The following is an 18,931-nucleotide window of genomic DNA, read 5'->3' as shown; positions in this document are numbered from 1 at the left end:
CAGGGACATTAGGACTGCAAGTTTAAATTTCTGTCGCCTGGGTTAAACCTGCATATGTGGTAACCCTAATTATGTTTCTGTCTATGCATGTGTGATATTCGACCCTTGTGCTGCATAGACCGACTTGTACCTCAATGAAAAAAGCACCACGTACACCTTGCTGTGTAAGCAGTCACTGCATACTAACATGCCTGCTCTGTATCAGGCACCCTCAGAGATGGCTGCATGGAGCCTGAAAAAACTCAGCTCCAGGGATGGCGGAAACATTTTGTGAATACGGTAAATCCTGAAGCAGATTAGAACCACTGAGGCGGAGGAGTGTGGAGTAGGTACCATCACAGGCTGTGTTTCTCCAGCTAACCTGACTCTTTGACACTGATGTTTAAAACTGGTATAAACATCCAAAACTGATATTTGAATTAGTTTCTTTTTAACATGGTATGGGGCATATCAGGAAATTCTTTTAGTTTTTAAAAGGACAGGAATACTTTTTCTGGACCAAACATGTATAGATTCATTTAAAGCTTCACTGTCTTCTTCTTCATCATCATCATCATCTTCTTCTTTTTTTTCAAGATTTTATTTACTGGGACACCTTGGTGGCTCAGTCGTTAAGAGTCTGCCTTTGGCTCAGGTCATGATCCCAGGGTCCTGGGATCGAGTCCCACATCAGGCTCCCTGCTCAGCCGGGAGTCTGCTTCTCCCTCTCTGCTGCCACTCCCCCTGCTTTGTGCTGTCTCTCTCTCTCTCAAATAAATAAAAATATTTTACTCAAAAATATTTTATTTATTTATTTGGTGGGGGGGGGAGCAGAGGGATAAGCAGACTCTGTGCTCAGCCCCACAAAAGGCTGATCTCATGACCTCAATATCATGACCTGAGCCAAAACCAAGGGTCAGATGTTTAACCGACTGAGCCACCCAGGCGCCCCTGCCCTGTCTTCTATTGTAGCTGTATATGGCTATTTAAATTTAAGTTAGTTAAAATTAAAAAAAAGAAGTTCAGCTCCTTAGATGTACAAACCGCATTTCAAATGCTCAGTAGCTGCACGTGGCTGATGGAAACCATACTGAACAACACAATGTAGAACACTGCTATCATCTTAGAAATTTCTATAGGATAGCAATGACACGAACACATTACACACCTCTAAATGCACGTAGTAATTTCCTTTCCCCTTCAATATCAGAATGTTTATTTATTATTTATTTATTTATTTTTTAAGATTTTATTTATTTGAGAGAGAGAGTGAGAGATAGAGCAAGAGCGGGGGCTGGGAGAGAGAGCAGCAACCTCCCCGCTGAGCAGGGAGCCCAATGTGGGGCTGGATCCCAGGACCCCGGGATCATGATCCGAGCAGAAGGCAGACGCTTAACTGACCCACTCAGGTGCCCCCAACATCAGAATATTTAGACCATCACGCATTCTGCCAAAATGTGAAATGTTCTCATTCACTCACTTAGGCATTCAGCACATATTTACAAAGTACCTAGTCTCTGGCAGGCACAGGATTGAATAGGATAGAGGACACGTATTATTCTTATTTGATTCTAACAGTTTAAGTATTGTAGGTATTGAAAATATACTTCCTTTTACACGACTGAGCCTTCTAATTGGGAAGCAAATTCATTTGTATGGAGCTTCCTAACATGGCAAAGTTTGGAAGTTGCAAATACAGTTTAAAATATGGGTGAAGGGGACGCCTGGGTGGCTCAGTCGGTTAAGCGGCTGCCTTCGGCCCAGGTCATGATCCCAGGGTCCTGGGATCGAGTCCCACATTGGGCTCCTTGCTCAGCGGGGAACCTGCTTCTCCCTCTCTCTCCCTCTGCTTGTGCTCTCTCTGTCAAATAAATAAAAAAAATCTTTAAAAAAAAATAAAATAAAATATGGGTGAGGAAAGTAAAATACAAGCGTATACTTGTCAGTGACGTCAGAGCACTTCTGTCATAGCTTATTGTAGACTTTCTTCCTTCACTCTCTGAAAAACTGTAACTTAAGTAACGTCAAAACTCAAGGAGATGATTGGAGGTTATAAGAAAGTGTAACTGGACTAACTTTCAAATGAGGTAAGTAGGCAGATTCAGAATATTTGAACAACACAACAATTAAGAGATTGTAAGCAATGGGGCACCTGGGTGGCTCAGTGGGTTAAACGTCTGACTCTTGATTTCGGCTCAGGTCATGATCTCAGGGGTGTGAGATCGAGCCCCGTGTCGGGCTCTGTGCTGGGTGTGGAGCCTGCTTAAGATTCTCCTTCTCCCGGGACGCCTGGGTGGCTCAGTCGGTTAAGCGGCTGCCTTCGGCCCGGGTCATGGTCCCAGGGCCCTGGGATCGAGTCCCGCATCGGGCTCCTTGCTCAGCAGGGAGCGTGCTTCTCCCTCTCTCTCTCTCCCTCTGCTTGTGCTTTCTCTGTCAAATAAATAAAATCTTAAAAAAAAAAAAAAAACTTAAAAAAAATAATAAAACATTATACAATCAATAGCAAGAGTTTTTATTTATTTATTTATTTTTATTTAAATTTTTTATTGTTATGTTAATCCCCATACATTACATCATTAGTTTTAGATATAGTGTTCCATGATTCATTGTTTGTGCATAACACCCAGTGCTCCATGCAGAACGTGCCCTCCTCAATACCCATCACCAGGCTAACCCATCCTCCCAACCCCCTCCCCTCTAGAACCCTCAGTTTGTTTTTCAGAGTCCATCGTCTCTCATGGTTCGTCTCCCCCTCCGATTTCCCCCCTGCATTCTTCCCCTCCTCCTATCTTCTTTTTTTTTTTTCTTAACATATATTGCATTATTTGTTTCAGAGGTACAGATCTGAGATTCAACAGTCTTGCACAATTCACAGCGCTTACCAGAACACATACCCTCCCCAGTGTCCATCACCCAGTCACCCCATCCCTCCCACCCCACCCCCCACTCCAGCAACCCTCAGTTTGTTTCCTGAGATTAAGAATTCCTCATATCAGTGAGGTCATATGATACATGTCTTTCTCTGTTTGACTTATTTCGCTCAGCATAATACCCTCCAGTTCCATCCACGTCGTAATAGCAAGAGTTTTTAAAAAAAAAAAAAAAAAAAAAAGATTCTCCTTCTCCCTCTGCCCTCCCCCCACCCCTTCCCTCCCTTTATAAAAAAGAAAAAGAAAAAAAAAGATTATAAGTAATACAAGATAACATTTGCAAAGACAGCGAATTATGGTTTATGTGGACTTTTGAAATTAGTGACAAAGAAATATAACCACATACAATTACCCTTTCAGACTCTTATTTCAACTTTTATGTTCAATGTATTGAAAAGGCAGAACAAAAGTTGACTGTATTTGAAGAGATAGTTGGTTTGATCATGCAGTGAGAAGAGATTATGGTCCTAAAATAGCCTGCGGTATGGAGGATTTACCTAGGATTTAAGGGCATTAGTTTGTAAAGCTGGGGTTAAACAGTAGAATGAGTTACTTAGGGAAGGTTAACCTACTTCCTGTTTCTCAAGGGCATTTTGCCGAGAAGTAAGAGTGGAATTGGACTGAGGGTTGTTTGTAAGATGGCATAGGAAGGGACTAGGGTTCGGTATGCCTGCTGTTTCCCCCACCTTCCACGTGAGATCAATATATCTTTGACTTGAAAACCATTGCCATCTCTTCTCAAAGCCAAGTTATCCACACTACTGATTTCCCATGGATTGTCAGGCTGGTTTCCCGAGACCCTGTCTTCTGTGAGTAGCCCTGCTTCTCCCTCCCTGCTGAGGTTAGCAGGGACTTCCATGTCATTAAATGCAATGAGGCTTCTTTAGTCTATACCCCTTCTATCTTCAGGGACCATCTGTGACAACTTTCTCATCCCTCCAGCAATCTCTCCTGATGGCACCCTTGGCACCACACCAGTGTGACAATATCCCATCTTGTTCTAGCTTCACAACCACCGTCCTGCCTGGAGCCACCACAATAACCTTGGATTACTGCCTCCTCTCTGCTTCCTCCAGTTATCACTCTTGCTATAAATGACAAACTTATAATGTAAATTAGAGCATATCGTTGCCAACTCAAAACCTTTGATGACCTGCCATTGTGTTTAGGACGAGATCGAAATCTCATAAACTGACTTATGAGCCCTGGATCATCTGGCCTCTCTCTAACTCTCCAGCCTCAGCTTATGAGTTGTCATTCATTCATTTATTCTTTTGCTTATTAATTCTTTCACTCATTTAGCAATTATGTGTTGAGCACTGTCCTGGGAAGAACACAGGCTAAAATTATTGCTTTCTTGGAGTTCATATTCTATCAGTTTCTATCAGTACCCAAGCGTGATCTGTCGATGGGATACTAATAATAAACAGGTTGAAAAAAGAAAATTATAATGCATTAAATGACGATAAGGGCAAAAGAGAAAAATAAAGCAGGGAAGGATGTGTGCAGAGAAGGTTGAAAATACAGAGAGGTCAGTGAAGGAAGTTTTCACTGAGACTTAATAGAAGAGAGGAAAAAACTGTGCAGGTGTCTGGGTGAAGAAAATCCAGGGTATAGGGAAGAACAAAGGCAACATCCTCAGTGCACCTGGAATATTCTAGAAACAACAGGGAGGTCAGTATGAGTACCGCGGATTACACAAATGAAGAGGTCATACTGAGAAATGAGACAGAGGGAGAGGGCCAGATCATGTAGAAGGTTGTAGGCCATTGTAAGGACCTTGGTTTTATTTGCAGTGAGATGAGAAGCCATTAGAGAGTTTTGAGCAGGGAAGTGAAGTTTCTTTCTTAACACATTAATTCTTTACATTGCCTGGGCACCCTTTGTCAGGTACTGTGCCAGGTTCCAGACTCTGTGCTTGGCTTCTTACTAAATTGAGATATTTTCACATGAAGATTGTTTATAAGATTGACTTCTTCATGTAAATTAAAGCCTTTTGAAATTTAAGCAGCCTTTGATTTCTGGTAAGAGAATAAGTATTCTTTTATTCTTGTGATAATTGTTCACACTGCCAACATCCCATGGGAAGGAAAAATTATGTAAATGGGAGCCCAACTAATAAAGGACATTTTGATTCGTCCAAGTGACTACACAGTGGAAATGTGAATTATCATAGGTTGTGAATCACGTTAATTGATTAATGTTACAAACCTCCAGTTATTTTTAAACATACGTTGAAAACAGGGAGGATTGGAGATTAAAAATGGCATCTATTGTATCTTTGCATTTGGGTACCTCAGAGAGTTGGGGTTTTTTAAAACATCTTTTGCCTCATAAAAACTGGAAACAAATTTCACTTGATCAGAGAGGTGACTATTCTCTCTCTCTCTCTCTTTTTTTCAGGATTTTATTTATTTATTAGAGAGGGATAGAGAGAGAACACACAGGAGCAGGGGGAGGGGCTGAGGGAGAAGCAGACCCCCTGCTGAGCAGGAAGCCTGACACAGGGCTTGATCCCAGGACCCGATCCCAGGACCCAGGATCATAACCTGAGCCGGAGTCAGACGTTTAGCCAACTGAGCCACCCAGGTGCTCCAAGAGGTGACTATTCTCAATACCAGCTTCCCTTCAGCTGGATCTTCAGTTTTACTATATTTTTGAAGTTTGGCATGTTAAGCCCTGTCACTCTCTGAAGTCCTCTCACATAACATTTAACCTCTACTACTTTTATAATTATTTTTGCTCTTTTGAGTCTACTGTAGACCATTTCTAAATATGTTGTGAGAATAACGTCCGCTTCTTTTCTCTTAGAATGTGATCACATTGGTTTATTGTAGGAATTCCAATGCACAAGTGATGGTTGTTCTAGGAAATGGGGAAGAGAGGAAGAGAAGTTACCAAAGCAAGTGTGCAATGTCCTCCCTAAGACTCGCAAAAAGACCTAGGTCTTCAGATTGTATATGTGCAGCAAGTTCCCAACAATATGAAGAGAAAAAAAACCTTCACTTTTAAGCATTTGGTGGATTAAATAGAAACTCACACAAAAGTTTCTAGGGAGGGAAAAAAATGATCACTTCAAGGAGGGGAGGGAATTACAATGGTATCACAAATCTCAACCACAGAAATAAGATGGTACAGAACGACTGAGCAGTGCTGTTACAGTTCTGAAGAAATGATTTTCAACCTTCAGTTCTTTAATCAAATAAGCAAAATGTCTTATAGAATAGAGACAATATGAAGACATGTAATTACTTAGAAAAATGAATGCACTGTGTGCTTAGCCTCAGGAATTCACTTGAGACTATGATACAATAAAAATAAAGGAATGACACATGGTATAAGTGCTATATGAAATAGCTTGCCTTCTATTTTGTATTTTCTAGTATTTTAAGGTCTATATTTTATTTTACATTCTTTTCCTGTCAGTTTCTTTAATACGTATTTAAAAAATTACCATGGTTAAGAATGGTATCTTGACTTCCTCACGGTGTACTGCAAGTTAAGTGGGATGTATGGGTACGGGGGGGGGGAGGGAATTTACCCAAGGTCGAAAGCATATCATGACCTCTAAAAACGTATCAATCATTAAAGAAAGTGTAACTCATTCCACTGACAGTGGAGGGACTTCTATAGGAACTTTTCACATGAAATGCCTCTCCAAAGGGAAAATGAGACCAGCTTCATTCAAAACCAATGAGAGAAGAACACAGAAATTGGGAATCAACACATTTCAGTGGAGAAGAATTACCAGCAAAACAGAATAAACTGTACATAACACCCCAAAATAACATATGGAGAATTTAAAGGGAAAACCCCCTAAAATCAGATATTCAAAAACTAAGAATAAAAATGAAGAAAAACCAGGAAAAAATATCACCAGACTTGGCTGAGTTCAGGATAGAAGTTGAAATTAGATATATCAGAAAAAAGATACTTCAGAAATGGCTAATAAATTAAAATGGTGCCAAGGGAGAATAGATTTGAATGAAAATTTAATAAAAGGAATTGAAGAAAGAACAACAAACAAGATAATTAAAATTAAGTAAAGGAAGAAGTAAACTGTCAGAGAAAAGAACAGTTGAAATGAAAGATATTTCTTTTCTTTTTTTTAAGATTTTGTTTATTTATTTGACAGAGAGAGCGAGAGAGAGCACAAGCAGGGGGAACAGTAGAGGGAGAAGGAGAAGCAGGCCTCCCGCAGAGCAGGGAGCCAGATGTGGGGCTCAATCCTAGGACCCCGGGATCATGATCTGAGCCGAAGGCAGACGCCCAACCATCTGAGCCAGCCAGGCTCCCCGAAATGAAAGATATTTCTTATCTATTTTTTCTCTCTGTTATCTATCTATGAACCAATCATCTACCTTCCTACCATTTATCTGTCTGTATATCAATACATTATATTTTTTGAACCATTTGGAGGTATGTTGCATGCACCAGGCCCTTTACCCCTTAGTACTTCTGTATTAATATTATTATTATTAATAATATTACATAACTATATGTTATATAATATGAACAGGATATTTACTTGCATAACAACAGTACAGTTATCAAATTCAGGGAATTTAACATCAAATAATACTGTTGTTTATTCTATAGGTCATATTCCAAGTACATCAGTTGCTTCAATAACATCCTCCTTAACTGTATTTTTACATTAAGGATCCAGTTCCAGACCCACACTGAATCTTGTTCTTATGTCTCTAGTCTCCTTGAATCAGAAAGAGTTCTGGGGCACCTGGGTGGCTCAGTCAATTAAGTGTCCGACTCTTGGTTTCCCCTCAGGTCATGATCTCTGGGTTGTGGGTTGTGGGTTGTGGGATCGAGCGCTGAGTTGGGCTCTGCACTCAGCGCAGAGTCTGCTTGATATCCTCTCCCTTTCACTCTCCCTCCCCCTCTGCCTCTCTCTGTGCCCCCTCTACCACTCTCCCCACTCACATGGGTGGCATGCTCTCTCTCTCAAATAAATAAAATTTATATATAAAAAAGGAAGAGTTCCTTAGCCTTCTTTGGTCTCTCGTGAAAAAACACAGGCCAGATATTTTACAGAATGTCCCTCACTTCGGGTTTCTTTGATGTTTCCTCATTAGTCAATCATGGTTATGCATTTTGGATACATGCAGTGATGTGTCCTTCTGAAGCAATTATGTCTGGGAGCCCATATGACCCTTTCTGTTGATGTTTTGTCTCTTTTCGTGAATTTTGATTACTTGGCTAAGTTGTTATCTATCTTCACCATTATGAGTTTTCTTTATTTTGTAATTTGCTAAAAGTTATGGGAAGATACTCAAAGGCTGTGTAAATAGCCTTCTTTTCCTCAAAGTTTTCCCCAGTTTAAATTTAACATCCATTCATGATGCTTGTTTGGAAATGTTCCAGGCTCTTCTGGTGGCTACCCCACGGTTGCCCCAGCGAGCCCTGTTTTCCTTTGAGAGGGCAATGGCATTTAGAAAGCAAGGCTTGGGATCTAGTTCTCCTGGAGTGTCACTGGCTGTGGGCCCCTTAGTAGAATCTACTGAAACCATATTTTTCTTACTTCAAATTCCAGTCCTATCATTCAAGGTTATTCTTTGGCTTTCCTCGTTCATTGTTTCTCACTTCTTCTGTTGGGAGAAACATGACTCACATATCTATATATTTACTCATTGTTTAGTCCTACAATACACACAAACCAGTTTTAATTTATTAATAGTGTCAAAGAGTTTTCCAGGGTGGTTGTGCCAATTAACACTCCCAGGCAGCGCATGATATTTCCAAGTGTTCACAGCCTCGCCGACACTTTAGTGATGTCTGTATTTTTCATATTGTTTATTTTTAGCCATTCCAGTCTATGTACATTGGTGTCTCATTGTTTTAATTTTCATTTGTATGTTCTTGATGACTGATGAGGTTTTAACCTATTCGTTTGTTTACCTGCCATTTGGATATCTTTTTTGGGGGTGGTGGTTAAAATGTATGTTCCTTTTTTCTATAGCATTGTCTGTCTTTCTGTATAGTTTCTAGACGCACACACTCACATTTTAACATTGTAGATAAGAGTAATTTGTGGTATTTATTTTTGGGGACGGTCTTCTCTCCTTTTCTTTGCTGCCCTGAGCTCATTAATATTTTCTCCTTTATGTTATTTTAAGAGTTTATTATTTTGCCTTTACTATTTACATCTTCACAACCTCTAGAATGCTTTTGTGTATTGTATGGGGAAGGGTCAAGAATGATTTTTTTCCCTGTTGAAATTTTACTGAAAGGACCATTCTTTTTGGCACTTCCCTGGAGTGTCCCCTTTTATTTTTATTTATTATTATTATTATTATTATTTTTAAGTGGGCTCCATGGGGGAGCTTGAACTCATGACCCCGAGATCAAGACCTGAGCTGAAATCAAGAGTTGGATGCTTAACCGAAGGAACCATGGAAGTGCCCCTGAGTGTCCCCTTTGTAAAAATGCACATGGACATATTTGTATAGCTGTGCTTTTGAACTCTATTCTGTTTAATTGGAACTCAAAATTGTCTTAGGTTGTGACCTTTTAAATATACATATACATTTTAACAGCAGTTTTTCAATTTCCACACGATAAAAATACAGCTGGGCTTTTCATTTGGGTTGTATTGAATGCATATATCAGTTTAGAAGGAGTTATCTCTACAATGTTGTGTCTTGCAAATCATGGACATTTGTCTTCTGTTTAGATCTTTTCTATTTTCTCTTAATATTGTATTTAGTTTTCCGTGACAAAGTATTATACATATTCTGTGAGGGTAATCCCTAAGTATTCTTTATGCTTTTATAAGGATCATTTAAAAAACTAATTTTCTACTTCTTTTTGGTAGATAACAATGAAACTTTTTCATCCTGACTTTATTGAGCAATTTTGCTTGATTCACTTTAATAGTGTTTCTGTGGAATATTTTTGGATATGTCACATAAATAACTGTGTTGTCTATGACTAATCACAGGTATATTTACTTTTGTATTCCTTATGCTTTGGTAGTTCTTTTACTTACATTGGTGCACAGCTAAAGATCTAAAATGCGGTGTTGGATAGACGTGACGATAGATAGTACTTTGTCGTATTCCTGATCTTAGGAAGTAAGGCTTCCATATTTTACCATTAAGTGTTTACCATTTTACCGTTAAGTATTTTGTAATCCCTCAATATCAAACTAATGTCAGATTCTTCTATGTCTATTTTGCTAATGTTTTTATAATGAATTTTTTCAAGTGCTTTTCTGGCACCTATTGAGATTTTTTTTTTTTCCTCTTCTTCTTCTGGAATGAATTGTTTGGTTTTTCTTTCTTCTCTTTCTTTCTTTTTTTTTTTCTGCTTAGTGTTCCTAATGTGGGAACAATGTTGCATTCCTGGAATAAATGCAAATAGATTATGATGTATTATCTTTTTACGTATTTATGCATAATATTGAAATCAACTTTACAACTATGTTCATGATCGATATTAATCTGTAATTAACTTTTCTTGCAATGTCCTTTTCAGATTTTAATATGAAATTTGGGTCAGCCCCATGAAATAAATTGGGGCACATTCCCTCTTTATTTTGGATTTTTTTAAGAAAGATTTTATTTAATTATTTAGAAAGAGAGAGAGAGAGCAGGGGGAGGGAGAGAGAGAATCTCAAGCAAACTCTGGGCTGAGCACAGAGCCGGACATGGGGCTCAATCTCATGACCCTGAGATCATGATCTGAGCCGAAATCAAGAACTGGCCGCTTAACCGACTGAGCCACCCAGATGCCCCTATTTTGGATTTTTAAAACTCCTTTTGCCCTGTGTATGAATCATCAAGTGCTTAAAGGGAAGGGGACCCAGAATGCTGAGTTCACTTTTCTGGTCTTTCCAGCAACTTGGCTCCTTGAGTCTTGGCTGACTTGGTAACTCTCTAATACTTTGGACCCGATGTTTTCTGTATTTTATTCATCTTTTAAAGATTTTCTTGCTGAGAGTTTCGTTTTGCTACAAGCTGGCCCATCACAATTGGAAGTAGATGCCTCTTCCTCATTTTTAACCCCATCTCTTCTCTTGCTATTTTTCACAAAGGTTAGATAGATCAAGAATTTTTTGGTTTGTGTGTTGCAAGTATTCATTAGAGACTTTTAGACTGCTGTCTGTGCTCACCTTCTCATGGTTGAATGCTTTAGGAATGAAGAAGAGTATTTACTGAGACAAATGCTTCCGTCAGCCTGACAATGCTCTTTTCAAACTGGGTGCCTCTTGAAGCAAGTGCTGCACGGTTCATTACCCATATGGTGCCCTACTCTCATCTTTTAAGATTTGCTTTAGATGATGCTGGTCTGCAGAGGTTTCTGTTTTCTGGTACATACAAGTTTAAGTTGTTTTAGAAGTTGTAGAAAAGGAATATGTTCTTGGTTTCACCAATAAAGAATGCTTGTTTTAAATTTTTTTGGGGGGGAGGGGCAGGGGGTGAGGGAGGGAGAGAATCTTAAGCAGGCTCCACACCCAGTACAGAGCCTGATGCAGGGCTTGATCTCACAACCCTGAGATCATGACTTGAGCAGAAATCAAGAGTTGGAGGCTTAACCTGTTTTAATTTTGATAGAATGTCTTATAAACATACCCTGGAGAGATTTCTTTGGGTAGACTATAGAAAGATGTTAAATCAGGCAGCAAGGCAAACACACACAAAATAATTTTAAAAGGGGGAATCAAATTTTTAACAAATAATATTTTCACAGGGGGTGACATCAGCAAGATGGCAGAATTGGAGGTCCCACTGGATGCCTGCTCAGCAACAATCATTTGGCAGCCAAATGACAAAAGTGCCTTTGTGGGAGCTTTGGGATCCAGGTAGGAGACTGTAAAACACTAACAGTGCCCAAGACCAAAGAGGGCTGTTTTGAGAAGGCAGGCCAATGCTCAGGTTTTTGAATTGCCAACTGTGGTCCTAGCTACAGACCCAGAAACAGCTCCTCCCCTCTGGGGATATGGCTATATTTCTGTTTGGCCTTGGTCCTGCCACCAGCAACATCTGCCAAGGGACTCTGCAGGTGTCATGCCGGCCCATGCCTCAGGTATAGACAAATGATACAGAATTGAGAGCCCACAAATAAGCCCACACATACACAGTCAACTCATATTTGACAAGGGAGCCGAGAATTGAGAGAGGATAGTCTCGTCAATAAATGGTGTTGGGGAAATTGGATATTTGTATGCCAAAGAACGAAACTGGACCCCCATCCTCCATCTTATCTTACACCACTTACAAAAATTAACTCAAAATGGATTAAGGACTCAAATGGAAGACATAAAAGCATCAAACTCCTAGATGAAAACAGGGAAAAAGCCCCTTGACATTGGTCTTGGCAGTGGTTTTTTGGATATGACATCAAATTACAAGCAACAAAAGCAAAAATCAACAAGTGGGACTGCATCCAACTAAAAGGCTTCTGCACGGTGAAGGAAACAATAAAATGATAAAGCAACTTATGGAATGGGAGAAAATATTTGCGAACCATCTATCTGATAAGGGGTTAATATCCAAAATCTATGAGGAACTCCTACAACTCAATAGCAAAAACCAAAGAATCTGATTAGAAAATGGGCAGAAGACTGAATAGACATTTTCCCGAAGACATACAAACGACCAACAGGTATAGGAAAAGGTGCTCAACATCACTAACGATCAGGAGAATGCAAATAAAAACCACAATGAGGTATCACCTCATTGCTGTTAGGATGCTGTTATCAAAAGACGAGATATAAACACTGGTTAAGATTTGGAGAAAAGGAAATCCTTGTGCTCTGTTGGTGGGAATGTAAATTGGTACAGCCATTATGGAAAACGGTATAGAGGTTCCTCAAAAAACTAAATATAGAACTATCATATGATCAGCAATTCCACTTCTGGATATATATCCAAAGGAAAGGAAATGAAATTTGTATCTCGAAGAGATATCTGCATTCTCATAGTCATTGCAACATTGTTCATAATACCCAAGATATGGAAAGTAACTAAAGGTCCATCAGTGGATGAATGGATAAAGAAAATGGGATGTACACACACACACACACACACACACACACACACAAAGAGTGAGAGAGAACTATTATTCAGCCATAAAAAGATGGGAATCCTGACATTTTCAATGACATGGATGAACCTGGGGGACATCACACTACATGAAATAAGCCAGACACAGAAAGACAAATCCTGCATGATCTCACTTACATGTGGAATCTAAAGATGTGAACTCAGGGAACCAGAGAATAGATTGGTGTTTGCCAGAGGGGAGGGTGGGTGAAATGGGTGAAGGGCATCAAGAGGTATAAACTTCCAGTTATAAAATAAATAAGGCATGGGGATGTAATGTGCAGCAGGATGACTAGAGTCGATAATACTGTATTGCAATTTGGAAGTTGCTAAGAAAGAAAATCTTACAAGTTTTCATCACGAGATAAACATTTTGTAACTTCGTATGGTGACAGATGGTAACTAGACTTAGTGTGGTGATCATTTTGCAATGTATACAAATGTCAATCACTATGCTATACACCTGAAACTAATATAATATTGTATGTCAATTATACTTCAAGAAAAAAATAAAAAGAAAGAGAAGCTGCTGCTGAGAGCATAGTTGATGGACAGCACCAGCTGCCACCACTTTGGTTCCTCCCCTGCATTCGTGCTGAGATCGTGCTTCACCTGGACTGCCTTCCGTCTAGACTGAGCACCGTGGGGGCTATGCTCTAGGCTTAACACAAGAGTCCTTTAGCGAGTGACTTTGAGTCACGGATGTGCCATTGGCCTGGTTGACGTTTTCTCAAAACTGTGCTGTAGATGAAGGCTCTTCCTCCCCACCCCTTCCTTCTCTCTTTTCTCTTGCAGGTGTCATTCTGCAATACAGTCTGAAGGCTCCCTCCCTCTTTATCCACCGCAGGCTTATCCCTCATGCCTAACCCTGACTTGGCTTCTGCTTCTGTGAGGACTTGCGTTGACAGGCATGCGCTGAAAAGATTGGTTGGAGGGGCACCTGGGTGGTTCATTCGGGTAAGTGTTGCACTCCTGATTTCGGCTCAGGTCATGATCTCAGGGTCGTGACATTGAGTCCTGCATGGGGCGTGGAGCCTGCTTAAGATTCTCTCTCCTTCTTTCTCTCTGCCCCTACCCTCTGCTCACACTTGCCCACTCTCTCTCTCTCCCTCAAAAAAAAAGTTGGGGGCGCCTGGGTGGCTCAGTTGGTTAAGCGACTGCCTTCGGCTCAGGTCATGATCCCGGAGTCCCGGGATCGAGTCCCACGTCGGGCTCCCTGCTCGGCGGGGAGTCTGCTTCTCCCTCCAACCCTACCCCCTCTTGTGCTCTCTCTCTCACTCTCTCTCTCAAATAAATAAATAAAATCTTTAAAAAAAAAAAAAGTTGGTTGAGGACATCCCTACACTCAATTGGCTTGCACTGGGTGTTTTGTTTTTCCATGTCAATAAAAGTATCAAAGTAACATGCTGTACACCTTAAACTTACATAATGTTACACATCAAATTCATAAAAAAAAAGATAATCCAGATTAAATATAAATCTTGCAATGCTATTACCTGATTTAGCTGGTTCTAAATTTCATGGAAAATGACTGTACAGTCCCTGATGTAATAAAACAAAGAAAACAAAAACAGAAAAAGAAAGTAGGAAGGGGATTAAGTCAGCAAAGAGGGAATTATCGTGTCACATTCTCAAAGAAGGTCTGATTCTTGATGTACCTAGATGTACCTTGCTAGTCAAGGTACACAGAAACTTGATTTGGATTTATGCATACAGTTAATTCTTATTGTGGTATTTGGAATTTGTTGCTTTTTGATTGGGCAGTATTTTTTCTTGGAGCCTAAAGGTACATCTTGAATGATATGGTAACTACAAGTTTCATATTTAATTACTCAGCAGAGAAGGCCTATAATAAAACAGTTCAGATAAATATTTCAGGTACCTGTTTCTGCAATGAAGATTGCTACTTGTTTTCGACTTATTTTAGCAATATATTTTTGACTCTTGTTCATCCCCATCCGATTTATTTCACCCCTTTCGAGGCGGGCCTAGCCCTCAGTGATGGTGGGTAAGGGGCAGGGAGAACAGTTTGTGGTGCTGACTGGCAACCCAAGGCGATGTGGAAAACTTCCTGGAGAGTGAGCTCCACTCCTACTCATATCTCCCCTACCCCCCACCCCCAACCACGAAACAGTGCTGGCCAGCAGGAACTGAGCGAGACAACCTACTTTAACATACCCTGACTTATTTATAGCGGTTATAACTTCACCTGTAGGAGAAATAGCCTGGTACCAACTCTGAGACATACTCAGGTTCTCTGGCTGAACACATTCCCTTCCTCCTGGAGCCAGAGTGTTCCCTATATGATTCCATCCATTATCCCCTACACAAACACTTTCTAAACTTCACCCCGTCTCCTCCCTCTTTTTTGGGTCTCCAGATTGCCAGACCACATATGCTCTTCCTCTTTCTCATGTCTGCATCTCCATGATGTAGACTGAGCCATGTCTATTTCTACCATTTCAATATGTTTTATTTCTACAAAGCGAATAATCACACTGAACATGTCTAAATGTGTATGAATAAGTATAGAGATGTTGCTAATGTGCATTTTCTATGAGTATATTTCTTAATATCATTTTCATTTTAATAAAATAAATTTCCCTACTGATCATATCAGGATATTCAGGTTTAACTTTATTTTTGTTGTTATCATGAGTGCTAAATATGCAGATTCGTATCAGTCAAGCCACTGAGCCACCCAGGCACCCCCAAACTTACCTTTTAAAACACAGGCTTACATGTGGTAGTTTTCATTGAGGCTCTGGTTGAGAATGTAGGAAATGGAATTTAATCTATAAAATTATCCCTTAGTTTATCATCTCCTCTACTTGAGTTTACATTTGTTTTTAAAGATTTTATTTATTTGACACAAAGGGAGGGAACACAAGCAGGGGGAGTGGGAGAGGGAGAAGCAGGCTCCCTGCTGAGCAGGGAACCCAATGCAGGACTCGATCCCAGGACCCTGGGATCATGACCTGAGCTGAAGGCAGACGCTTAACTGACTGAGCCACCCAGGTGCCCCGGGTTTATGTTTTAGAATTTAGCTTCCATTCTTTTTTTAAAAAATTTTTTATTGTTGGGCGCCTGGGTGGCTCAGTTGGTTAAGTGACTGCCTTCGGCTCAGGTCATGGTCCCGGAGTCCCGGGATCGAGTCCCACATCAGGCTCCCGGCTCAGCGGGAAGCCTGCTTCTCCCTCTGACCCTCTCCCCTCTCATGCTGTTTCTCTCTCTCTCTCTCAAATAAAAAAAAAAAAAAAAAAAAAATTTATTGTTATGTTAATCACCATACATTACATCATTAGTTTTTGATGTAGTGTTCCATGATTCATTGTTTGTGCATAACACCCAGTGCTCCATGCAGAACGTGCCCTCTTTAATACCCATCACCAGGCTAACCCATCCTCCCACCCCCCTCCCCTCTAGAACCCTCAGTTTGTTTCTCAGAGTCCATGTCTTTCATGGTTCGTCTCCCCCTCTGATTCCCCCCCTTCATTCTTCCCCTCCTGCTATCTTCCTTTTTTTTTTTTTTTAACATATAATGTATTATTTGTTTCAGAGGTACAGGTCTGCGATTCAACAGTCTTACACAATTTGCAGCTTAGCTTCCGTTCTTCAATAAAGACCAACCTTTCCTTGGCTTCGTAATAAACTTTTCATCTACTGCTGACCTTAAGACCTTTTCACTAAGTGTGAGCATCCTTTGTTGGCAGAATTGCCAGATTTAAAAAAACAAAACAAAACAAAAATACAGTATATCTTATGCGGTATTTGAGAGTTTCTTATTTTAAAAATTGATGTATTGTTTATCTAATATTCAAATTTAACTGGGCATCCTGTATTTGACCTGGCACTCCTGTTCTTAGGGGAAGAAAAAAATGAAGTTAAAATTGTACTTTTCCTAAGTAGCCAGGATCAAGGAAATAGATATTATGGCTGAGAATTTTGTGTTTTCTATGGGTTTCCTTTGTCCGTGTGTACCTTCACCCTTCCGAACTTCTGTAATAATATAAAGTAACTAGACTGTGTTAATTTATGGAAGTGATTTTTTCAATGTGAGAATTTAAACTTGTTCAATTTATAAGATAACTTTTCTTGATTTGAATATCCCAATTATAAACTAAATCCAAATTTTTATACAGTAGTTGGTGCATAATTTATGAGGGTTAAATTTATCAGTTACGTCAAAAGTTACATTCCAACTTGAAGATTCAGATTTTCTGAATAGATATCTTCACAGTCCCTCTCTCCGAGTCCAGAGACCAGTACTCATTAGGAAGAAGTTCAATGGCATCAAGAAAGGACTCTGGGAATTAGGATATTTATGTCCTGGTCTTAGCACTGCCCCTGGAAAAGGGGCATCAGTCTTGTGTCTCTATTTCTTCATCTGAAAAACGAGGCAGTTGGACTACATCTGCATGTCTCACGGTGTGAGTGCTTCTGGGGTCAAGCAAGTTACAAAAAGCTGCAAACTTTTTTGGGATATCCAAACTATAACTACATTTTAGCAACATGAGTCTCAACAAATACCAGCAACAAATAGCAGACAATGCAAAGTGTGCGTACCCCAAGCCTTTGGACTACAAACTCCGTTCTGAGCAATCTACCAACTCTGCAGGGGCCACCTGGAGGACTCTGGGTTTGGTGAGTGTACTGTCTTCTTCAGCTCTAACATGCTGTGGGATCCCCAGAAAGGCCTGGCTTTAGTGAAATGAAACAATGGCTCATATTTCAGAAGGTTGAGCTATTGTGGATCAAACTGTGCAAACAGTGAGAAAGCCTGCAATATTCAGAGCACACAGCGAGTACAGCGAGGCTAATGAGCCGCCTTCTGACTCGTTCATAGACCATGTCAACTCCCCCCCACCGCATCTTCTTTGACTATTAGGAAGGCTGCATCAATATGTATAATCTGCCCTTCCCAATTTCCTCTTGATTCTCTGATCTGATGAGGGTGTTGTCATGGAAGGTTTGTGTTAGAATGTATTCTCACTGTATTTTAAATTTTCTTGGGGAGCCGTGGCTCCTTTTTTCGCTTCTCAACTCCTTTTCTCCTTTGGCTCTCGCTAAATGCCTACACGGGGTCTCAGAAATTAAAATGTCACTTCCATTCCTATTATTCCATTTCTAGTCTGGGGTATATTCTCAACGCACATTTATGTCACACAAGAGTTTAAAAACCCGAGATCCTAATTTATTTTGTAGTTGGAATCCTTCTCTCCTTAACTCTGTTCAAATGACTTTAGGCAGAAAATCATCGGCTTTTGAAGTCATTGATGTGGCTTCTGAGCAACAGGGCTGCTGCGATTGATGTCTCGGTCCCAAAATATTCAATCTTCTCAGAACATGGTAGGGAGATGTGAGGAGGCGTGAGTGCCTGGATATAATGCTATGAGCTGAATTATGTCCCCCCAGATGCACGTGCTAGAGTCCCAACCCCCAGTACCTCAGAATGTGACCGTATTTGGAGATAGGGTCTTTAAAGAGGTGATTAATTTAAAACGAGGTCATTAGGGTAGGCCCTCATCCAATATGACTGGTGTCCTTAGAAAAAGAGGAAATTAGGAAACAGGCGTGAATGGAGGGAAGGCCCCGAGAAGACACGGGGAGAGGTGGCCAGCTTCAAGCCAAGGAGAAGTGCCTCAGAAGAAACCAGCCCTGCCAATACCTAGACCTTGGACGTCCGGCACCCAGGATTGTGAGAAAAAAAGTATCTGCTGTTTAAGCCACCCAGTCCATGGTATTTATTATGGTAGCCCAAGCAAATGAAAAACATCCAGGTGCCCTAAATGTAGAGCCCCATCACCTTCGCACACACCGGTGCCCTGTGAAGGTGACTCTTGTGGCCAGGGTAAGTTCACCTGGCTTCTCAGCTCCTATGTTCATGTCATAATGTTGGCAGGCCCTTTCACATGATTTCCAGAAGAATGATCCATGAATAAGCATCTTTATAAAGAAATA

The 18,931-nt window shown here is 40.4% G+C and overlaps 1 protein-coding gene across 4 annotated transcripts in view; it reads left to right on the top strand.

Moving 5' to 3' along the window:
• The window catches only part of LOC118534292 (uncharacterized), a 110,173-nt gene extending 94,587 nt beyond the window's left edge, over positions 1 to 15,586 (top strand). For 3 of the 4 annotated variants that reach the window (XR_013444408.1, XM_078063668.1, XM_078063667.1), the window contains 2 exons: positions 11,616 to 11,727; positions 13,766 to 15,586. Coding sequence is in view for 3 of the 4 variants with exons in the window: in XM_078063668.1 (XP_077919794.1) it covers positions 11,616 to 11,727; positions 13,766 to 13,862 (209 nt within the window). In the remaining variant the exon portion in view is untranslated. The remainder of the gene's footprint in view (positions 1 to 11,615; positions 11,728 to 13,765) is intronic. The other variant, XM_078063669.1, reaches the window with a different exon arrangement.
• The last annotated feature ends 3,345 nt before the right edge of the window (positions 15,587 to 18,931 follow it).

This window comes from Halichoerus grypus, chromosome 15 (genome assembly GCF_964656455.1).
Source record: "Halichoerus grypus chromosome 15, mHalGry1.hap1.1, whole genome shotgun sequence".
In the NCBI taxonomy this organism is placed as follows: Eukaryota; Metazoa; Chordata; class Mammalia; order Carnivora; family Phocidae; genus Halichoerus; species Halichoerus grypus.
The sequence above is the reverse complement of the archived record's forward strand: the minus strand, read 5'-3'. Positions and strand labels throughout refer to the sequence as shown.